The sequence below is a fragment of the Amphiprion ocellaris genome, chromosome 2 (genome assembly GCF_022539595.1).
Source record: "Amphiprion ocellaris isolate individual 3 ecotype Okinawa chromosome 2, ASM2253959v1, whole genome shotgun sequence".
NCBI classification, from domain to species: domain Eukaryota; kingdom Metazoa; phylum Chordata; class Actinopteri; family Pomacentridae; genus Amphiprion; species Amphiprion ocellaris.
The window spans coordinates 22,423,720-22,448,111 of NC_072767.1; the positions used below are offsets into that span (position 1 = coordinate 22,423,720).

A 24,392-nucleotide genomic window follows, 5' to 3' on the forward strand; every position below is an offset into this window, starting at 1 on the left:
TTCTAATTATTTTGTGTTTCATCAATTCACCACAGGCTAAGAAACGGGCAGAAAACCTGGGCCAGGTAGTATTCCAGTAGAAGAGCACTGATTGTGTGTAGGGTGCTGCTTTATTAAATCAGTGACTGTGTGCTTGTTGTAGTAATATCAGGTTTATTAATTAAATTTAAAAAGCAAGCCCTGTCTTACAGCAGCATCACACTGTTCCTAATAATAAAACACTTTATGGACATAGAATAAATTAAAACAAATAAATTCAGTTTAATTAACCAGCAGCACTTTCTCTATATACAGTTACCAGCAATCAAAATAAAAAAAACCTAAAATTCACAATTTGAAATAATCATGACAGTATATACACATAAAATGACATTGTAGTCTAGACAGTGTTTGTTTTGATCAATATACAGGTCAGCTTCTAAGAAACTATTCTTGTCTAGTGCCTCTAATCCTGAAACCTGGCTGTGAAAGGACAGGATTCTGTCAGTAAGGAGCTGCAGTGTGAAACATCCAGAGGGAATGTTCACTGGAAGTGAAAATAAATCAATACAGGCAGCAACACACTGCGTATTGACATTTAATATACAGAACAAAGAATCAGATTAGGGGCTTTTCTTTAATAAATACACATGGATGGAATTTCAGGAATTTAAATCTCAAGTATTGTGATATTCTATTTATATATGTATTTTTTATTGTTAACAAATCGCATTAAAAGATAAAAAACAAAACAGGCATTCTCTGTAGGCGAAGGCTGATATGGCTTTTTTTGTTCTCATTTCCAAAGAGCTCCATGCTATGAAAAGCTGACATCTTTCTACGCAACAGTGAATCTGGACTTATTACTTTATTTTATAGCACTAGAGCACTTATGTGCAATTCTGGCTAAATAAAAGCCTCTCACATTTGGGAAATTATTGAGTGTTTTTCAGAAGTTAATGTATATATTTGTAACTCAAATGATTCATCTTCACCAGGAGTCAGAGGATGACTGAGACACACTGCTGGTTTTGATTATTTCACAGGGTTTGCTCACAATAAGAAAAATACAGAATAATACCAGATTTATCCTTTAAACGAGGACCATCCTGTCTGGTTCAGCTTCACAAATGAGGCTTTGAGACCATGTGTTTGTGGGCCCTAAATCCAGATCAGTTTTTCCTTTCAGCACTCGCTGCTCCATCAGTCCTAAAAATATGGATCAGACCCACAGATGTGACAGACTCGATACATTCTGAACTCTTTCCGTTAAGATGGATGTACTTGTGCACTGTGAAACCAGGTGCAAAGCATCACAGGAAGATGGATGAAGCTCTCGGCTTCACAGTCACACAAAAACGGTGTCACACGATCTCCTGCAGTCTTCAGTCGTGCGTATGCAAATGAAGAAAAGCAGCAGTCATTTCTAATGCTGCCAAGCAGGTTCCACATCTCCAAACTGAGCCAGTTGTACATGAGGTTTGTTTAATGGTGTTGTTACTTTTATTACTACCAGGACCAGATTATTATCCTGCATGAAACAGTCACCTCCTGCATCTCATATCAGTCTCTCCATAGGCGGCGGCTGCGTGATGCTCCACATCTCCACCCGCGACCCCTCCTTCTCCTGCCGGCTGGGGCTGTAGGTGCCGTGGGTGGCACGTCGATTCAGCGCCACCACGAGGCCGACGGAGGTCAGGATGAGAACCAGCAGCATGATGACAGACACCAGACTGATGGACAGTAAGAGGTCAGAGGTCAGACCGTCAGAGGTCATCTGGAGGGAATCAGAGAGAGGCAGAGTCAGAGAGAAGCGTTTCCTGGAAATGTAGAACAAATGTTCTGGTTCCAAGAATTCTCACACATGGCTTACATTGTTTATTTCTGTCTCTCGCGAACACTTTATTTTTTCTCACACTCGCACACACACTTTTTTCTTCTCCCGACTTCTTTACACTACACCAGGCGCTCCACGCGTGCTGCCAAAGTGCTGATGGATGTGTTTCCCAGCTCAGCAGGTGGGTTGCGACCACCAGGAGCCTCGAGCTGCTGCGGACTGAAACCTCCCTCCGTCTGCCGCCTCTCTCGCAGTTTGGCTGCAGCGAGCGCCAGCCCCAGCATCACCACTATCGCCAAGCCAACCAGACACGGTGCCAGCACGGCAGCCACCCGCGAGCTGTATGGAGCACGCTCCGTCTGTGAAGGATCACACACACACACACACACACACACACACACACACACACACGCAGAGGCAAGATGCTGCCTGATGATCCCATCAGCACATACACAACAAACACCTCCAAAAACAAACTCCCAAACACCCAAAATAGCTCATGCAAACACACACAACTCTTTTAAAGCAGAAATAAAAGCTGCTTTACATGCAGCGTCTGATTTGTATCCAGGCGCTTAAATGACACATTTCATATTTAACTTACAGCCTTGTGGCCCTCTGATCTTCACCGAACACACACACACACACACACCAACTAGAAACAACACTACAGTATCCTGCACACAAACCTGCAGATGTCTGATGTCACCAATCAAACCCGAGCGAATGGAGATGATTTAAAGCTTTCAAGTGCAGCAGGTGAGTGATTGTTAACAGTCATTAAGCAGCAGCAGAACACAGAACAGCAGGTGCACTTACATCAGTGGCTGTGGTTGGTGTGATAGTTGTGAGTCTCTGAGTGGCTGCTGCAAGGTTACAACAGCACAACAGCTGTAAGTCTCGCTCCATAACACTTAAAATCCCTGCTGACAGCGACTTCAGAGCTAAAGCTTCTCACTGAACTTGTCAGGTTACACAAGGCAAGGAAAAATCATCTCAGAAGTCAGCAAACTTTACACCCAGCAATCAACATGGAAACATAATTCTAATAAAAATACAACCATCCGTGTCCTGAGGCAAAAAATAACTTATGCGCTCATGCTTGACGCTGCAGACATTAGAGCTTCTTTCCCTCGCTACAGGTTCTTTGTTGACTCCTGGAAAGTGCTTACCTGTCAGTGCAGCACAGTTGGCTGTCAGAGCGAGTGTGACACAAGCGAGCGGGAGCAGCCTGCAGCCAGGACCCGCCATCAGTCACTGACTGCCACACACAGACACAGAGATGTCTACCTAACCAGTCTCTGAGGTACACAGCAAGGCCACCCTGAAGCCTCGGCTGAGCAGCTCCACACACAGAGACACAGGCAGCAATGCTTCCCTGCTGTCAGCACTATCAGCCTGCTCAGTGTGTGTGTGTGTGTGTGTGTGTGTGTGTGTGTGTGTGTGTGTGTGTGTGTGAGGCTGCCAGATAAGCTGCCCTCATACGTTTCTGTGAAGCAGACCAAACTTCTGTGAATGCCACCAGCTCTCTGCTGAAACTGCACTTCAGCACCAGATGCCGCTTTTTTGCTGGCAAAGCACATTTCTTCCTCCCTGCTTCTCCCGGCTCTCAAAGGATGGCCACATCAGTGCCGACACTGAAAAACTGCCTCCCATTTCCTCCCCCTCTTTCCTCACCATTAGGGCTACCTGTGCCTGCAAAGCACGCACACACACACACACACACACATACACACGCACACACACACACACACACACACTCACGCTCACACACACACATATCTGCACATGGACTTGCAAAACACAAGATGGAAGACAGGAGGCAGGTGTATTAGGGACTAGTGCCAATGCATATTCACAACGTGCTCAGAAGTGTGTGAGATTACACCAATACACGATTTCTGAGTGTTTTTTCTTATTTTAATCATTTCTTTGGTTATTACTAGGTATTAAATATGAGTGAGCCAGGACAGAATTAGTTCTGCTTCTGCAAAAATGTTGTCTAAAGTTAATCTGCAGCTAATACAAGTCTTTACCTCTGAATCAGAGACCTCAGGTAATTATCTTTAGTTAGTCTCTTAAGAAGAAAATTATGTGTCTTCACCACTCAGCTGTAGCTCAGCAGGAAAATACTGAAGGACACCTACAACAGACAACTACTGGAGCCTCATATTATGCTATCGTCAGCTGAGGTTTAGTTCACGGTTCAGCATTTTTCTTCATCTAAAAGCACATCAGGAAGGGTTTTGCTGCAGTAACAGTGAACATGCCGTTCACTCTGCTTCATGCATAGGATGATGTTCAAACCTCCTGCACAGTGAGGAATAGCCTCAGATCAAGTGCATGGACAGAGATGTACAAATACTGCAGCAATGTGGCTTCACTGTGTGTGTGTGTGCGTGCGTGCGTGCGTGCGTGCGTGCGTGCGTGTGTGTGTGTGTGACTAAGTGTCTATGAACTTGGGCTATTCTAGGTGATACTCACTCTACATCTTGTTAAAAAGAGATTAAGTGCCTACGTTCGGTGTCACGGTGGCCACCTGACTTCACACACACACACACACACACACACACACACACACACTGATCCGCAGTTAGAAAATCAATGAAATGATTTGAACCTTCGACAGCAGTTTGCACGATGGTGGAAATGGGAGTAAAACATGTTTGGTTATGGAAGAGAAAAGAGGACAGACAACAAATCAAGGCTGATAAGAAAGATTTTTCTTTTATTTGACAACAACAGAGACAGACAGAGACAGGACGAATACAATGGAGGGAACAAAGACGGACGAGAAGTTACAGTCATACATGGATTATTCAGCATGATGTCAGCACAATAAGAATGAAAGACAAACAATAACACACACAAGTCTACCATGAGAGACACACGAGTGCAATGATTCATGAAACGTTGACCACAACAGCATGGTAAGTGTTGGTAGGTGCCATTCAAGGGGAGCCGCGGAGAATTTAGGCTTAAAATATCTTTGGCTCAGAGAGGGAAGGTTTAGAGGAAGAAAAACTTCCTCTTTGGTACAAAACAACACACAGCAGTCAGTCAGTCAGTCAGTTACCGCGGTGCTCTGAATGCACATCAAGAACAAAGCGAGACATCTTGTCGTCTTCTAGCCCCTCTAGGTGTTTTTGTAACTACAACACTGCTTTTCATAGTTCACAAATTCATCCGTGTGGAGCTCCCAAAATCCAGTTCAGACAAGACTGACAGGATGTCTTCAGTGGGAAACATTATAAATAACTCACATTCCATAATGTTCCTCACCTCACCTAAAAGTGCTTCATTGAATGTAGACCATCCTTCCCTTTATAAAATAGTAATTCTGTACAGTTTTGTGCTGAAATGCCTATTTGATGAATCAGTTATTCAACTCAAAAAAAAAATTAAATGATTCAAATGATTCTCTCATTAAGATTTAGGACTACTGCATGGACATAACAAGCTTGTTGAAAGGGTTACTTGATGGACATTTTTCCCTTTTTATCACAATTTATCAGATAAATATTTAAATAATCACAAGAATACCCAACAGAACACAACTCTTTTCACTGTAGCTGCAGCCATTCACTGTTATAGTCTGGACTGGTTTTACAAAAGGTTATTGCCTCTATGATCTACAGCTACTATGAGTAAATTATTCACTTAAAGTTGATAATATAAATAACTAGGTTAAATAAGGTGCTGCTGATTACCAAAGTATAATTTTAAGGCACAAAACAGTTCTGTGGTCCCTTTAACTTGACGTCAAACTAAAGAAATCCCTAATGTCTGTAGTGTGCTGGTCAGAAACACCTGATCAGGTGTCACCAACTTGAACAGGAGTCCTCTGAGCTTTGTATGGAAAAGTGCTGCCCATTCTCATCTTTTACGACCAATCATTCAAGCATACAAATGCACCGGCAAACTCACAAACTGCACTCGGCACCCACTTGCTCAAACACAGCATTCGCACACAGACTCAGTCGTTTTGTCCCCATTCCACCTCCGGCTCATCGTCCAGCCTGAGGATGAGGTAGGAGAGCAGCTGGAAGAGGTTCTGCCACAGCAGCACAGCCACGTAAAAGTAAATGTCGCTTACGTCCGTCTGGCACAAGTCTCCAGCGAAGCTCATTTCACACACACAGCTGAACTTGTCGATGAGGTTGCGGCAGTAGCCTCCGTTCAGACAGGGGTTGGACTTACACTCATCCACCTCCTGCTCACATCTGCAGACACACAAACACAGAGGCACAAAGTCAGCAGATGTATTGTGTGTTTTGTTTTGTTTTTTACCTTGTTAACATCTCTATATGCTGTTTTTTATATGCTAGAAGACACATCATGGGCAAAATAAGCAGTCATTGCTGAGCGTTTCCACCTTGAAACAACAACGCACCGATGACCATCTCAAAAGATTCAGACTGGCAGGGTTTTATATATAACAAACCAATCCTGTCTACCTGCAGGATTGGCTTTTCTCTAACATTATTCTTCTTCAAAATCAGCTGCCCTTTCTGTATAGCAAAATTACTTCAATACTACGTCTTGACCTTGTGTAGCGTAGAGTATATTTACAGTGTTTGAGCAGAACAGTAGGTGAGCCGGTGTGCTCAAGCTGCTGTGAGTGGAGAGAGAGAGAGACAGAGATTATGTAGATCTGTGCATTCTAGAGGAAGCAACAGCATGACCAGACCAGAGAGGGATTTTAACATCTTATATCAGTAAAGAATAAAAAAATAGTACATAAAGATTTCGCTGGTGAGGCAAAGAAAGTGTGCACCAGAGTAATACTGAGAAATGACAGGATATCATAAATGTTATGCGTCATGATTGGAAGTTGCAAGTCAGCCTGCCACTAAATAAGCCAGTGATGATGAAGCAGCTGATGCTTAACTAAACTAACCCGCTCTAATCCATATCTGTTCTACTCATCTGATAATATATGTCTGTGTTTTCCATCGCTCGTACCGGTGGCCGATGAAGCCTGGTGGACAGTCACAGGACAGTTCCCGGTTAGTGCAGTTGCCTCCGTTGAAGCAGGTGTAGTTTCTAGTGTCATCGCCGCACACCGAAACAGGTAACTTGGGCCTTCTGCTAGAAAACATTTAGACATATATGAGGATAGATACAAAAGGTTATTTGTGCTTTACTTACTTGTAAATTATTACACCAGCTTCCAGTTAAATTTAGAGTTGACATTAAAGCCCTACCGGCTCCCCGTGGATTAGCCCCAAATGTAGCCTTTTTAAAAGTAAGCTAAAGACAGTTGTTTTCTCCATGGGTTTCATTAGTCGGTTTTATATATAAAAAAATCTGTTCTAAACTGCCAGTAACAGTATTCTGCATTTTTATTCACTTACTATAGTCATCACTCTTCTATAAAATCTGTGTGCACAAATGATTTAATTGTACTCTGCTGCATTTTGTATTTTATCTTGTACATGCCTGCAGAGCACTTGGAATAAGCTCCGTGTACGATAACGTGCTCTATAAATAAACTCGCTTGCTTATAGGAGGCACTGAGTTGTTTAGCAGGTAATGTGCAGCAGTTTTTAGCAGCTTTATGTCAACCGGAAGCTGAAGAATCAGCCAAGCAGGAGATGTATTGTTCAGCCTCCTGCTGTTCCCCACAGGGGAGACAAAGAGGCTTAGGAGGCGACCAGGATAATAAGATTAAAGACCTCTGGCATCTCTTCACCAGCAGGATGTCAAATCACATGTACAGGAATGAAAAAAACCAACCACTTCTCTTGACCTTCTATTTGCCTGAAGCGCTGCAGCTCTGTCTGTCTTCCCTCAATGCTGACAAGATTCATTTTGGAAAATGCGTAATTTTAGTTGGCAAAGCTTTCATTTGGATAACACGAGTCATTTTGAGCTACAGCCGTCACTCATTTGAAAAAGTGGTTGGCTCATTTTAAAACGAACGGTGTCAGAGGGAGAGTTAATATTTGCTTTGCTTGGTGTTTTGTTGCACTCGGTATGAACAAGAAAAAAACAAAACAAGAGGCATCGCACATGACATTTGAGAGACAAATATCTAACAGGAAACAAACACCTGGGAACACATGAGAAATAAAAACAGAAAACTCACACATTTTTGACAACAATGTACCATGGAATTTCTTCAACGCGTTCACTGCAGGGGAACAGAAAGAAAGGTGGTGAAAGCAGGAAGAAAGAGGCACAAACAAGAGAGACAAACAAAAGGAAGTCATTTTGATGAAAACTTTACAGCCTAGATGTTCCCAGTAAAGGGAGATCGCTTGACTGGTGGCTTGCTTAGCGAGAGATACTTGCAAAGGTTTTCTATGTGCAAAAGAGGCAAAATGCAAGAGGCTGTGTGTTTACAGGATAAATGCTTGGAGGCGTTCCCCTGCTGGTTCTCCGAGGCAAACGGTAGATGACAGGGGAAAGAAACTGGCGCTGAACCAGAGAGCCTTGTGTAGTGAGACACCACAGCAGACTGAGGCCTTTTCTGGCTGACACTAGAATAGAAATGCAGCTTCTGAGACGCTCACTGCAGGCGTGGTTGAAATGCTGAACAGAGGCAGAAATGTGGAGACATTTACAGTGAAGGATTTTGTTTGTGTAGTGGCGCGGTCCCTTGTCTGTGCAATTTTGGAGCATTTATTTGTGCATTTCGTGTTTACTAACTAAGCTTTCAGCGCCGTTCACAGGAAAAGAAAGTTATCTTTGGAGCGTGAAGTATTAATGGGATTGTTTCCTCTCTGCTCATCTACATTCTCCACAAGCCTTTTGCACTCACCAAAATAGGACTTATATTCTACACAACTGTTTACCCAGCAGGGCTGCACAGTGGTATAGTGGTTAGCACTTTCGCCTTGCAGCGAGAAGATCCCTGGTTCGCGTCCCGGCTTTCCCGGGATCTTTCTGCATGGAGTTTGCATGTTCTCCCTGTGCATGCGTGGGTTCTCTCCGGGTACTCCGGCTTCCTCCCACAGTCCAAAAATATGCTGAGGTTAATTGATTATTCTAAATTGCCCGTAGGTGTGAATGTGAGAGTGCTTGTTTGTCTATATATGTAGCCCTGCGACAGACTGGCGACCTGTCTAGGGTGTCCCCTGCCTTCGCCCGAGTCAGCTGGGATAGACTCCACCCCCCCGCGACCCTAGTGAGGATTAAGCGGTGTATAGATAATGGATGGATGGATGGATGGATGTTTACCCAGCAAACAGCTAAGCTTACTTGCAGAGGGGTCCGGTGTAGTTCTCGGGGCAGAGGCAGGCGTACCTGTCCGGCCCATGCAGACAGGTGCCTCCGTGAGCGCACAGGTGGTTTTCGCACACATCCAAGTCTTCCTCGCAGTCCACGCCGGTGTATCCAAACTCACAGATGCACTCATAGGTCAGCCCGTTGATGCTGCAGTTGCCATGAACGCAGGGATTGGAAGCGCAGGTGTCCAGGAAGAAGTCGCAGCGCCTCCCGGCCCAGCCCTCGGTGCAGCTGCAGTTGTAGGTGTTGAACAGGTCCTGGCACTCCCCTCCGTTCAGGCAGGGGTTGGGTTCACACACCGGGGCCCCGCTGCAGCCGAGGAGAGCCGGACTCAGCGATGTCTGGGTGAACTGCTCCTCCTGCAGCCGTGGGAGGTTGACATCAGAGGAGCTGAGGTAAGACAGGGCGATGCCACCCAGCTCCACGGTGCTCAGACAACCAGCCAGGGACCAGCCGGCTTCAGGAGCCAGACCCCCTAAGAAGATGTCCACTCCCTGTCTGAGGAAGTTCAGGTTGCCTCCTTCGCTCTTGGAAGTACTGGCTTCCTCTATGTTTTCATCCAGCACCAGACTCCACCGAGAGGTTTGTGCCCAGGGTGCTGCCATGAACAAGTGGACACTGTGCCACTCTCCATCGCTGACACTCCTCCTGCTGCTCAGACTGACTGGAGACACTCCTTCCTCCTGTCCCTCCTGTTTCTCCTCCACCTTGCCGCCACCTTCCGAGGTACTCTGAAGCTCCATGAAGAGGAAGCCATCCTGGATGGAGACTGTGATGAAAGCTGAACTCTTTTCTGCATGTAGAATGGCTGCATTACGCTTCCGTGTGCGCAGGCTCAGGGAGAGGTTCGTTAGGTTGCGGGATATGTAGCCGTTTCCCTGGTAGGACAACACAGTGCTGTCATCCAGGAAGGTTGCATTGGAGTAACCTAGGAGATCAGGAGAACATTTCTGCTTTGTATTTCTTTACAAAATTTTTTGTCTCACTATGAAAAAACTTGTTTTGTCAGTTCTCATTTTTGACTTTCGGCTGGCATGAGAACACAACAATGAGCAGGTTGTATTCTCAAAGGTAACAGGCAGTGTTACCACATCACGTTTACCCGTTTGATAACACTAAAATCCATTTAGTGGAAAGACCCTTAAGAAGCAGGTGGATGTTTCTCAATGAGCTCATCATGAATATGGGGTGGCTTATAGAGCAGACGGATGACATGACCAATCATCGCTAATCCCAGCAAAAAAAAGAATAAGCTGGCTTCAGACCAATCCGTCTTTACGGAGCACATGCAGAATACCATGTGAGCAGATTGAGACCGGTAAATAATAAAGAGTGTTGTGTCACTTGGTTACATAGTGGCCAAATACGACAATAATGACTAATTCCACAAACAAGGTCAAAGATTAGGTAACCTACATTTTACTGTAAGCGACAGATAAACAGCACAACGTTGGGATTTAAGGGCTTTTATGTTAAGTAAGAAATACTAAGAAGGCAACAAATTTTAGCCCTAAAGACTTGGGCTCAGCTATAGAAAAATAAACTGTTTACATAAAGGCATTGCATGAATATTCTAATGCTGCACCATTATTATTCAGGTCAAAGCGCGACTTGCAGCCTAAACTTTAGGAAGGTTTGTGACATCATGTGGAGTCATTTCAAGTGACCTAAAAACAACTCTTCTTCTAACTGCTGAGATCTTGGAGGTCACTTACATTCATACCCCTGGTTCAGCATCCTGCACTCTGCGTCTGTGGGGCAAGGTGACAGTTCACACCATCTGACCTCCTCACAGCGGCGCCCCGATGTGTTGGGGGGGCAGGTGCAGGTGAAGTCGTCCCACGTGGAGTAGCACATTCCCCCATTTAGACACGGATTCCTCTGAGAAATTCATAAAGGGAGTTTCTTTATTGATCCATTTTATGCATTTTGATGAAACAATGTTAATTCACTACGTGCTTGTTCTCATAATTTGTTGGGATATTTACTATATGTGCATTGTGAATCCTGATTATTTTCTTTGTGACTCACTGAAAGTCTGCTGTGACTGTATAGTATGAGAGCACTTTCCAAGACAAATAGAAGGTCTCATTTAACCCTTGTGTTGGTCAAATTGACTCCTTTTAAAGTTTGATAATGTGGAAAAAAATATATATTTTCACAGTGAAACTTCTGATGTCCACATTTTCAACATTTTTGGGAAGTTTTTAAACATTTTTTGGTGGAAAAAAAAGAAATGTCAAAAATGTTTCTTGAGAACATTCACAAAAGTCAACCAAAATCTAGCGAAATTTGCTGGATTTTGGTTGATTTTTTTATGAATGTTCTTAAAGAAAATATTAGAAGTTTTACTGATATATATGTAATCACTTTACATATTTTTAGGATTTTTTTGGAAGATTTTTTTCTCATTTTCTGAAAATATTTACAAGAATTTTCTCGCCACATTTGGGGGATTTTTTTTTTTTTTTTTTTAAATAAAAAATTTTAAGGTATTATTGGAATTCTCTTCCTGAAGATTTTGCACATTTTCTGAAATTTAGGGATTTATTTTGCTGAATTTTTGGATTTTTTTCAGACAAGGAAACAATACTTTTTGGTGCCTGTAAATGAGGACAACAGGAGGGCTCAAGATTCAAAATTAAGTTGTGCTTAAATCTTGCTTATGTCTGCACATACTAATCTACCAGCAGTTACAAAAACACTGTGTCTGTCCCACTCACACTGCAGGCGTTGTCTCCAGAGCAGCCAGCGGTCACATTCTCCATAAGCTCAAGAGGATAAGATCTCACTGAGGTGTCCAACCCAAAGAACTGCAGCCTCCTGTCACTGATCCTCAGGTCCTGGATGCAGCCTTTAAAATATCCCCCGAACACTGCAGTCGACCTCTTCTCCAGCAGGCCTCCCACATGCACAGTATCCCCTGCTCGGACGTCGACCGTCCTAACCTCCACATCACCCTGTTTCTCAGCTGCCACATGGAGCGCCATACGACCCTCCGCCACCTCCAGGTTCACAAAGTGGACTTCTGCATCATCGATCGTGCTCTCAGACTTCACGCTCTCATAGTTATTGAGCTGAACTGTGACCCTGCCGTCTTCCAGCCACATGTGCAGATACTGGCTGCTGCTGTTGGAAAACGCCAGGAGGAGTCCACTGTGCCTCCGTGTACGCAGGAACAGGGAGATGGAGAGGTTGTGACCCAGATCCTCGGTGATAGTAAACGCTGCATAACTGTGAGAGTCTTCGTTCCCAAAGCGAGCCGTCACATGTTCTGCAAAAAACGGGGTGATTAAGATGAAATAACAAAATAATGGCATGAATAATCTATTTTTAAAACTTTTCAGCTTGGCCAACCTGCATTATGAGATTACTGTGCTTCAAACGGTGTGAGATCATCACAATTGATTTGATATCCTTTGAAATGAACACAAAAGTAATGGGGACAAAAATGGTCTTAACCAAAAAGAAAAAATGAGTTAGGGTGCCTGTAACCTAATATCAGCGTCTCACAAATCTCCTATCAATCTCAAATTTGTTACATTTTTATCTTTATCTTTTGAGTGTAAAATGAGGGTTTTTTCCTGCTGACCGCAGAACCAAAATATTGTCCACTCAAAGAGCATTTATGATAGATTTTGGTTTCTGCAAAATTTTTACCTAACTGGAGAAAAAGACATTTAAGCAGTTTATGATGAGATCCCTAAAGAAAAGAAGAGGAAATTTCAGCAGCCACCAGCCCTCATGAGATCTATGTTCTGTGTCCACTGTCAGCACTTTCCACTGTGGGCCGGTCACCTCATTAAACAGGCAAGACACACAAAGGGCATAGAGTGTCGGACAAGTTATATAAAGTCTTATAAAAGCTCCTATGTGTATGTGTGCGGATATTTCAAGTGTGTAGGTGTTTGTAGTTGTGCTCATGTGTGTAAATGTGCGTGGAAATATCCCATCAGACACCAGTAATCTTCTTTGATAGACTCAAAAGGCTATAGATATCCACGGTGGAAAAACTGACCTATTCAATATTTTCTGGGGGAAGTTTAGTTAAATCAGCAGCTAAAATGTATTTATAACTCAGCTTCTAATGTCCTCGTGACAGTACTCAACACTTGGCTGAACTGTGCGATATTTCCTAGCATGTTGTTACTATTTCAAAAATAGAATCCCTTTCATCCTTAATCCAGGGCGCCAGATAAGAGGATCTCTGCCTCTGTCCTTTACCGTGTCTTTTGATTGGCCCACACCGTTATCTTCTGTTGCACATCAGCAACTGAGGATGTTATTTAATTACTTACTTGAGAAACTTGGTGAATCGGACCTTCCTTGAATCTTAATTAAATGGATAAGCTTAAAGCCTGAAGATTCTCGAGTGTCATCTGTTTTTGGTGTTTGGATCATAAAAATGTCCTCACGTGTTTTGTTTGTACAGTAGATTTAGGAACAAAGCAAAAGCTACTCCAGATTTTATAGTGTGCTGCTGCTGTTTGGCCTTTCAATTCCTATCTAGTCACTCGTGTTGCAGTTGTAAACATACCCTCCTCACAGTCCTGCCCCTCATAAGGCCTTGGGCACCGGCACTGGTAGCTCTGCCACAGGTTTACACACTGTCCTCTGTTTTGGCACGGCACATCCAGGCAGCGGTCCCTGTGGCTGCAGCCGGGGGACACATTAATAGCAGAGTCGCTCAGCCATTCCTCAGGGACGATGAGCTGCCAGTCTACAAACACATCTCGCATGCATCCAATGAATGCAGGAAGGGCAGAGTGCTCACTGCGGCCTTTTGAGTCCTGAGGTATTCCTCCAATAAAAGTGCTCTGAGGAGACGACACGAACCCGGCCAGGGTGCTTTGAACTGGAGCCACTTTGTGGCATGACTGGCCTGCACAGCTCCCAGCATCATCCAGCAGTTTAAGGCTGAGCAGCCAGTTTCCAAGCACAGCCTCTACAGAATGCCACTCTCCATCTGTGACATTCTGTGAAATCTCCAGAACCTGGCTGAGGATTTCTGCTTCAGCGCCTGCAGAGGCCACTCTCCTCAGCGTGAGACGTAGCTGCCCTCCGTCCAGCTCCAGGCTCAGCAGCAGTCCCCTGGTGTTCCTCTGGAACAACAGCGCTCTGGGCAGGACAGTCTTAAAGCTCAGGGTGATGTTGCAGTTGGCATCCACCAGGGGACTCTGCAGCAGCAGGTACCCTCTGCGTTCAAAGGAAAAGGTGGTGGTGGTCTTACAGAGAGGTCCAGTGTAGCCAGGTGAGCAGGAACAGGTGTATCCGTGAGTCCCATCCAGCAGGAACGGAGAGCAGGAGCCTTGGTTCTGACATTCGTGGCCCTCACAACCCACTAACTTCACATCACAGTTTACGCCTCCATAAAGGATGCCATCAGTACTCTGTTTGAGGCAGTGACAAATGTAGCCTCCAACGTAGCTCTCACATCTGCCCCCATTCTGGCAGGGACTGGACTCACAGTGGTTTATCACCTCCTGGCAGAGGGAACCTGTCAGCAGAAGAATAGAAAAAAAATCACGCAAATCCTGAAGTGTGCTACTAGTGTTAATAAACAACTCAAGATGTCAGTAATGTCCAGTGTTTTGGATTATTCTGCTCACTAAAAAGATCATTTTCTGTGCCTTTTGTCTTTTTGCTTTTCTTATAAGCACAACATTTTTTTTTTAGTTTACCTTATGTTTTTTGTTGTTGTTTTCTGTCTTTTTGTGTTCCTGTTTTTTCTCCATCTTTGGTACCTCAGAAATAACGAACCCATTCTTCTGATCCATATGTAGTAAAGTTAGCTTCACCTGACCTAAAAATGTCAGGTATTAAACCTAGTTTTCCATGCCGGTGTTTTACTTGTATCAGTAATTACCAGTAGACATGTTGGACTAGTCCAGCTATTACCAGCAGCCTTGTTTGTCTGTTTGTTTCTGTTTGTCTCCAGAAATCTCTCCTATATAGAAAAATAATCCAACAACGTATTGTTGCTTTTGCAATTGGTAGGAAGGAAAGATGAATTCAATACCTATTATGTAACAGCTATCCACAATCTATTTATACAACAAGCTCTGATGTTACCTGTTCCAAGCAACAAAATCCCCCAAATCCATGGTGCAGGTTTCCACATCATGCCGTCAGGTTTTCCCCCACAGTTGCCCCAAACTTGTCTAAGTGCTCCATATCAGCTGGTGTGGTTACAGGCCATCCTGCTGGAGGTTTGCTCCTTGTCTACTTCTCTGAACCACGAAGGGCTGAATAGCTCCAGTCAGGAGACCAGTAAAGCCAGATCCTGGGGATTAAGCTAATGCTATTTGGCCACCTTACTGAATCAGTGCCACTGCCACTGGCAGAGAGTCAATTTTTAGAACACAACTTTCAGCAGGCAACAGCTCACAGTCTTACCTTCCCTGCAGGATCAAGTGTTGTGTAAGCAGAATTTTCAGGTTTTGCAACAGAAAACTAGAACTTGATGCAACATCCCCCCTAGAAAGTGTTTCTCCGGATACGGAGGCACTAATAATTTACTCCATCTATGCAAATGGTAGTAATTTAATTAGATTTTCAATAATATTACCTGTTGAACAAACATCCTTGACCTAAATACAAATTTTATTGATTTGTTGTCGACAGGGTAGTTGTCCCACTCAATCGTTACGCAACCTCAGCAGCAATAAGATGAACGCAGCATTACAATAAGAGTCAAATTATAAAGGCTATGTTTATTTTGTTCCAAAACTGAAACACTGCAGTGAAAACTGGCTGAGGTCTCAGAGTCTCTTTTTGATACTGCCACTGGGGGGCATCCCAGTCCTGACAGATACTGCTTTTAAAGGGTTGCATCATCAACATCCCAAAGTCAAAAACAGAGTCCACAGCCAGCACTGTCAGTTTTTGGCCAAGAGTTGGCTTTTACTGATCATTTTCCTCATCAGATTCCCACAATAGCCTTTCATGTTTTTTGCTGACTTGAACAAATTCTAATATATAGTTGTTGAAGTTAAAACTTACAGTTGTGATGGGTGCTTGTGTTTGGGACCAGTGTTTTGAGTTGCCTACATTGAGTGTGATAGTGTTAAGTACTACTCAAGCTATCTGCATGACAACATACCGCTAGGGATGTGGTGACTTGTGATCTGGATAAACTTACTTAAAAAAAAGTTAGAACTGGCTGCATTTTCTATCTAGAGAACATTTACAGACACAACACAACTGTGGTGATTTCTGTGGATGTGTCAGTATGAACAAGTCCCTGTCCGGTGGAATGGAGCAGATTCTGTCTTGCACTAATAAACTATCACTGGAGACCTGTCTAACACACAATGTGATGTGATTAATCAGAACTAGCTACCTGTCGTTCCTGGAGGGCAGCTGCAGATGTAGCCTGCAGCCTGTCGCTGGTCATAGTGTTCAGGCAGCAGAGGCTCGCTGCCGTACAAAGCCTGCCACGACCTCTCGATGCAGCGGCCTCCACGCAGGCAAGGACTGCTGCTACACTCACTGATGTCGACCTCACAGTGACGCCCCTCAAACCCTGGAAAGAGGAGGAAGTCAGAGTTTCAGACAGGAATAACGTGCAAAATCAACAGTACAGATGACTTCCGATATGGATTTACTAACATGGTCCTGGACAGATTCTTCCTCATAATTTATCATAAATGTCTGCTGTTCACGGAGAGGTTTACATGCCACATATAAACCAGTAAACAAATTTATAGGTGGCTTCATGTAGCTATAACTTGATTCATCCACAACTTCTATGTTTGCTCATTCTTGTATTGCATTGTTTTTCTATTAAAATTTCTCTTAATAAAACCGAAACCTCAAAGTTTATTCAAACTCACAGGTCACGAATAAACTATTTTCCCTGATAACTGAGAAGCAGCAGAGCTTCACTCACCAGGCCAGCACTCACAGGTGTAGTTACCGTGGTCGTCCTTACAGATGGCACTGTTAAAGCAGGGTTCAGAGAGGCACGGTGGCAGCGGCGTCTCACAGTGTCGGCCGGTGAAAGCTGAGTGAGAGCAGTCGCAGCTGTATCTGACACGATCACACAGCAAGACACTTACGATGTATGAATCACATTAATAGGACTATTTACAGCATTCCCTTCAGTCTGTGTTCATATGTAGGAGCTATTTATTTTCAAAGACCAGGGTTGGGCTACTCACTCATTCACCCCGTCTATACAAAGACCCCCATTCTGGCATGGCTGCTCTTGGCACTCGTCAATGTTGATTTCGCACCGGTGTCCTTGGAAACCGGATAGGCAGGTGCAACTGTAGCCTCCAGCGTAGTCATGGCAACTACCGCCATTGAGACAAGGCTGCGATTGACACTCATCAATCTGGACCTCACAAGTGACCCCTGTGAACATCAAAGCGCTACAGATGTCAAAGGGCAGGCGAGCCAGGTGGGGTGAAAGTGAACAAAGCTTTTATGTGGATTGTCTGTGATCATGTGTGGATTGCGCTTTTATCTCACAGCAAGGCTTCTCTCTGCTATCAAACTTTAAAAAATGCTTCAGAGTATACTTCAGTCCCCCACAACTATTGTAAATAAGTCTACCTTTTTGCAAATTAGCAGGAGGACAATACCAATATAAAGTTCAACTTGCAAAATCAACTTTTTTGGTACTTAAATGCAGCAAAATTATCAGTGTGAACAATTAAACATCTGAATCCCTCGTAGACTATCAGTTTTGTTGCAGTCATAAATCTGTCATGACGTTTTCAGCCAATTAATTCATCAATAAGGGCAAAACCAGTTCAAGTCAATAATGAAGCAGATTTAGAGAGATTTAAAACAATATTCAGACACATTTTTAAAGTTAATCCTTTTGGGACCTTTCAGTAAGCATATTATTCTCTTACTGTGGCTGACTGATATACAAAAGGAAAAAGCAGGTATGAAATGAAAGGCCATTTAACAATTCAGCACGTTTTGCTCCATGTAGGTTCATTCTTCAGTTTTGAAATATAAAGCCTCTATTGAAAGAGCACAATATGGCCTGAAGTAGAGACAATTAAAAATGGCTTCTGTGGAGTGTAACTAAGTTATGATGCCATAAATAAAAAGAAGAAAAAGAATTTCTTTGATTATTCATTTGTCCAAAAATTAAAAACACCTGGAATCAACTTGTAGAAACCATCTGAAACTATGGAAACACTCTAACACATTTAGATTTCTACAATAATTTAAAATGTCTAAACCTCCAAATCCCGTAAACATCTTATCACAAAGGACTGAGATGCTGTGCTTTCTCTTTAAAGATGCCTTTGGGAGACACACTCACCGGTGAATCCAGGAGAACACAGACAGGAGAATCTGCCCACTCTGTCCACACAGGTGGCTCCGTTGCTGCAGGGCTCTGAAGCACACTCATTCACATCAATCTGACAGTGAGCCCCCTGGAAACCCGGCACACAGAAGCAAGAGTAGCCGTCCCCCCGGAGTCGACATAACGCCCGGTTCTGGCAAGGGTTTGGTGAGCACTGGTCCACAGTTGGAGGCAGCTTGTCAGGGGATGCACCTATGAACAGATCATGTTTGGAAATATTATCATCAGATGGCATCATAGACTCAAGGCAGAAAGCTGCATAGATACAAAAAAAATGTATTTTCATTGCTCCTGAAAAAATAAATCTCTTATTCGTCACAGTTTAGCTTAATAATAGAGTATACATTACTATTACTAAAATGCTCTGGCGACATATGATTAAAATCTACTTCACAGCATCTGACTATATTAATGTTGCTATAAAATGACACATAAAACAACCCGTGTACTGAGTATTACATGCAAAGAAGTTGTTTCAATAGCATTTCAAACTCCTCAAGAAGCTATGTGACATGAAGGAAACAATACAAACTATCGACTGACTTGATTTCATGTCTGGCATGATGCTCATTTCTCTTTGATTAAAACACTGGCGAGCAGTTGTTGCCACAAGGACTTTAAGGGTCTCTCAAGGCGTCGTAGTTAGCTGCCATGGTAACCAGCCCAGTGTTTGGCTTTAGCATCCAATCTATTTCCATGGTGACAGCATCCAACCGAAGATATGAGGCATTTATTCCTCTACACGTTGTGGAGTGTTTTAATGAGCGAGACATTAAACAGCACATTGCCAGAGCTCTGAGTTTACATCTCATTTCAGTGGTTTAAGTAGGAATGAGAAGATCAGCACTGGATTCTTTCCACTAATGATGAAAGACAACAGTTTCAATACTCTGTATGATTTAAACATGTGGGTTGAACTTTGTTTTCACACCAAAGACTAACATAGCAGCTAATTATTCTTGTTAAACCAGTTCAGTCATATTTTACCCAGGGTTTTAATGTAAATCCAGTGTTTTTTGTAATTTTAGTCTGAATTTTATCATGAACAAAAGTTTTCATCAAACATTATAAAAAAAATTAAATAGCATTTCAGTGACTGTTTTCTCGCCATATGATGCATTAACACATCAAATCTTTCATATTAGCACAAATACAAATTTTATTGTTCTTGAACCTCTTTGAGAGTAAAATTCTTTCCTGACCAACAGCAGCAGTCACATACAGCCACCACTTCTATGATCACACAACAGGAAAGCATAAAACATATTAGTTACTATGTGTATGACTTGATTAAGGGGAGTGAGTATTCTAAATACATAAGCATAGTCAAACTATAAGAGATGCAGCAAACCTCTCATGTAAAACACAATTGTGTTGTTAATATGTAGATCAATAACGAGCTGATGTTGCTAATCCCTATAGGGATAATGCACTGTGACAATTTGCAGTTTTTCTTCAGTTTAGGCTACAGTTTGGACAAAATAAGACGTTCTTGATTTAACTCATGCAGCTGGGATGTCCAGCATAAAAACATATCCAGTTTGATATCATAGAAGTCGAGCAAATAGTGATGTTTGAGAAGCTGGAACTGGTTATTCCCTTTTTGCATTTTGGTTTCAGTACAAAAAAAACATAAATAGTAAAACTTCTTCATGCAGTTAATGCATACATGATGCTACAAAAGCACTGCTACCAGCTGTAAAGATCACGGTATGGTTAACATTTTGTTAATAGAGTATAACAAACATGAGATTGCTATAGTATGTCTGTCATTTTTCTTTTCAGCCAAATTAATTTTTTGATTGTCAGTATCGTCAGCAAGGGAATGCATGGTTGTATGATGGCATTTTCTGTCTGTTTTATTAGCTGTGAAAACAGACAGTTAATTAAATCAACAAATGTTAAGATAATTTAAGAAAATGTCCCTAAGTTCATAAAGCTCTTAATAATCCCCTTAAGTCCCTTCTACTTAGAAAAAATCTGCACAGTGTGACACTATTACATGTAAATTTTACATCAGGTTGCCCCCATGCTTTGGCCCAGGAAGCTCAAACAACAGTTTCCCTGTGACCTGCAAAACTAAACTTCTTGAGAGCCTCACAATGAAGCATTGTGTTTTTCTTCACTCTTGCTGACTACAATCATATATCATGACTGCTGTGAGACTTGCTCCCTGCAGCTTTTGCATATGCTCGAAAACATAAAAGATGAATAGCTACTGGTGAGGCATCTCAAAATTGGCATACTACAGCCGGAACAAATGGAACCAGCTCAGAGGCAATGATTCTCATAATCCGAGGAATGTGCATAAGGGAGGCAAAAAAGGCGAGATGCCACCAAAAGGAGGCTTCAAATCAGCTGAACAAGTGTCGCTTCTATTAGATGACAATCAGACTGCACCGCATTTCTAAAAGCCTTCTGAGGAACATATAAATATTAGATGGATACTTGAAAGTGTGGAAGTGTGTCTTGAATTGTGGTAACCGGAGAGATTCAAAATCACTACGAGGCTGGAGGCCAAAAATGCAGCCCTGCTGAAATGAACAAAGATGTTCCAGTAATCACGATACACAGTAATCATCTTTCAAGAGCCCAATCAGGCTGAGAGACTATAATGACTCAGAAGAGCACAATTACACTTTGTGCTCCATCTTCCAACAACTCAAACACGGGTCTTCTGTCATTGGTGGAGGTCAATCAATTTCACAGACAGCCAGCAGGGTTCTCCAGGAGCAGCTTATAGATGTCTAGACTTGGACTCAGTGTGGCTGAGGTATGGACCGTAAGGCCGGGGGTTATGATGGAGATCAACGCTATCAGTGGCCATGCTGACCATATGCCTGTATTAGCTCACATTACAACCAGGATCAACTTTTAAACCTTGACCAGATTAGATTCACATTTTCCAGAGATTTATAGCTCACATGTTGGGCAGACTGGCATATTTACTACTTTAACCCTTGTGTTGTCCTGCGGGTCAAATTGACTCGTTTTAAAGTTTGAAAATGTGGAGAAAAAAAAATCTATTTTCATAGTGAAATTTCTGATGTCCACATTTGCAACATTTTTGGGAAATTTTTGAACATTTTTTGGTGGAAAAAAGAAATGCTAAAAAAAAATATTTCTTAAGAACATTCACAAAAAATCAACCAAAATCCAGCGAAATTCGCTGGATTTTGGTTGATTTTTTTGTGACTATTCTTAAAGAAAATATTAGAAGTTTATATATATATAGATATATATATGTAATCACTAGATATTTTTGGAATTTTTTTGGAAGATTTTAATAATTTTTAAAAAAACATTTACAAGAATTTTCTTGCCAAATTTGGGTTTTTTTTGTTGTTTTTTTTTTATATAAAACTTTTAAGGTAAACTTTTAAGGAATTATTGGAATTTTCTTCCTAAAGATTTTGCAAATTTTCTGAAATTTGGGGATTTTTTTTTGCTGAACTTTTGGATTTTTTTCAGACAAGGAAACAATATTTTTTGGTGCCTGTAAATGAAAACAACAGGAGGGTTAAATTAACATAATAGAGGAAATCACAACAGGCAGTGTCTGTTTATCCACTGGTCTTTCCCCAAGGCAGAGTTCAGAGGACTCAGAACCAGGACTGCTGCTTATTTGAGACGCAGCTCCAGCCAACCACACATCCCCTCCCACAGCATGTAAGGCTTTTTCATATGCAAATGACATCTCGGGGTCTTTGTTTGGACCTATCTGGAGGCCTTCAAATGGCACATGCAGGCCACCTGACATCTCTGCTGGACTGATGCATGCTGCTGCTGTATACGTCTGTCTGTTTGTTTCAGTGGTGATAAGAAGACATGGGTGTTTTGGTGAGGCACAGACACATATAGTTCATCCCCCCTTTTGTCCAATCACTTGTCCACACACAGCCAACCCTCCCCAGTCCTCCCACCCCCCTCATGGGTGACTATATTGCCCCCCATTGTTAGATCTTTTTATTCATCTTTAGTTTTCAGGCCTTAGAAAATGATTACTATAGGCAATGAGGTCACCTCGCAGTCTTGTAATTAAAATTCCAAGCATGAACTGGTTAGAATTCGAGCTGAACTCAATTAAACAAACGGAAAATGGACGCACATTTGCACAGTTTTACTTACTTGAAGGAAATATTTGCATTAAATGAAAATTAAAGTGTTTTAATACAGTGTTTCAAAGAAGGCATCCTGCTCGGAGAAATAATAAGATGCAACATTTTCTCTTGCGTGCTTGTAACTCAGTCCGCTTTCAAGTTGGGCAAAAGCAAAAATCCCTGCTGATAATATAGCATCAGCATGACACTATACAAAAACCCATAAACTACATAATAACAACTAAAACCGAACTCAAAGGCTAAAAGGAGCAGTCACTTACCGTCTACCACAATCAGTGATGAGATGAGAATTGTGCAGGCAAGTAACTCAAAATTGTGACAACGAATTAAATCCATAATCATGACAGGAAAACATCCTGTTCGTTATGCTTAAGTCCAGTCATACGCGGATGTGTCTTCTCCTGGATATCTGTGCGTCTGTCTGCAAGCGGCTCATCTACTGTCAACTCCAGATCCACTTGATGCGCACTTGGGTTGCTGCTGGAGCGCCATCAAGACCCCATCACACGAAACACAGAGAGCACAGCGTGTCGTTCAGCACACGCACACACACACACACACACACACACACACACACACACACACACACACACACACACACACACACACACACACACACACACACACACACACACACAGAGTGACGGATCACATGGGAGGGACAGCAATCTCAGTGTAAATACAAAAGAAAACGTGTCATAAATTCTATTATTGCAAAAAAAAAAAGGTAGAGAGTTGAACTGACCTTCAGAAGCTCCCTATAGATATCAAGGATTGTTTGATTGCTGTGAAATCGTTCACATCATAATCTAATACAAAAACATAAGAGCTGACCAATTGTAAAAAGTGTTTTTCATCTCTCTTAAAAGCTAACTAGATGACTATGTTAAGCTAAGACTACATTAGCTGGCTAGCTAGCTTAAATTCTTCACTAGTGTCTCCGAGCAGTTCTGGTGAAGAACTATTTCGTGAACATGTAGTGTTGTGTTTGTGTCAGTGTGTGCGTCAGTCACTTTGTGTGTTACCGTGTATTTGTGTGTGTAGCTACCTAGCTAGCTGGAAAGTCCCCGCTGCTGTAGGCTATGCATCTAGTCATGTGACATTATTTTTAAATATATAAATACTAATGAAAAAGTAATTACAGACTTGCTAATGGTGATTTATTTTTTTTTATTTTTTTTTATTTATTTCTTTATTTGGTAGGGACAGTGCACATTAATGAACGCCCATTTATTCAGAAATGGGCGTAAATATGCCGGATTATAGCACAATGCTAATTTACATCCATAGTCCGTAAGAAAAAAAAAGACATAACAGTGAAACATAAAACAATAAGACACAATAACTATTTGCAGTGGGTGTATTAATTATAATTGGAAATAATCAAAAAATATTGTATGTGTTGTGCAACATTTAAGCTGCAATTAAAATAAGACCAATGCTTACATTTCAAAATAAAGTTGATTTCATATAGATAGATAGATAGATAGATAGATAGATAGATAGATAGATAGATAGATAGATAGATAGATAGATAGATAGATAGATAGATAGATAGATAGATAGATATAGTCAAAAATTTGAACACACACACATATATAATTAAGGAATACACAATAAAAACAACTCATTTATGATTTTATTAATTTAATCTCACATCGAACCTCTCATGTGTGTCGAATTTATGTTGCGACTTCAAATGATCAAGGAAACTGAACCGCTGAAATAAAGAATTATAAAAGAAATTCTAAATCTGCATATCAAAGCTTAAATGACACTACAGAGCTAAATCTAACTGAATATGATTTCATTGCATGTTTCTTCTTATGCTGTCTGCTGTTGGAAGTGTAGAGCATTTCAATAGAAAAGCTTTTTATGTCTATGATAAGAT

General features: G+C 42.0%; 1 protein-coding gene across 8 annotated transcripts; it reads right to left on the bottom strand.

The window, feature by feature from the left end:
• Window positions 1-133: 133 nt before the first annotated feature.
• On the bottom strand, window positions 134-22,967 carry crb1 (crumbs cell polarity complex component 1). Of its 8 annotated transcripts, none has more exons than XR_008603493.1 (14): window positions 22,762-22,967; window positions 18,336-18,572; window positions 17,212-17,407; window positions 16,941-17,080; window positions 16,392-16,574; window positions 13,587-14,546; window positions 11,773-12,323; window positions 10,765-10,930; window positions 9,023-9,977; window positions 7,908-7,952; window positions 6,782-6,907; window positions 5,913-6,039; window positions 1,853-2,175; window positions 1,616-1,756 (listed from the first exon to the last, which is right to left on the bottom strand). XR_008603493.1 is itself a non-coding variant. In XM_055015867.1 (14 exons), exons 1-13 carry the CDS (start codon window positions 22,841-22,843, stop codon window positions 1,936-1,938), a joined length of 4,008 nt encoding a protein of 1,335 aa, XP_054871842.1. In that variant the 5' UTR covers window positions 22,844-22,967; the 3' UTR covers window positions 1,642-1,756; window positions 1,910-1,935. The 8 variants fall into 8 exon arrangements, 4 of the variants coding, with proteins under 4 accessions (XP_035803904.2, XP_023125673.2, XP_035803906.2 ...); XR_008603495.1 differs by having other exon boundaries at window positions 6,782-6,904; window positions 22,762-22,966; XM_055015867.1 differs by having other exon boundaries at window positions 1,642-1,756; window positions 1,910-2,175.
• Between the last annotated feature and the right edge of the window lie 1,425 nt (window positions 22,968-24,392).

Bases quoted from the DNA above. Each gene is read 5' to 3' on its own strand.
- crb1 (XM_055015867.1), bottom strand. From the start codon at position 22,843: ATGATTATGGATTTAATTCGTTGTCACAATTTTGAGTTACTTGCCTGC. The intron at 12,324-13,586 runs GTATGTTTACAA...CGTTTTTTGCAG, and splicing joins GGGGCAGGACTGTGAGGAGG to AACATGTGACGGCTCGCTTT. The intron at 9,978-10,764 runs GTAAGTGACCTC...CTGATCTCCTAG, and splicing joins GCTGAACCAGGGGTATGAAT to GTTACTCCAATGCAACCTTC.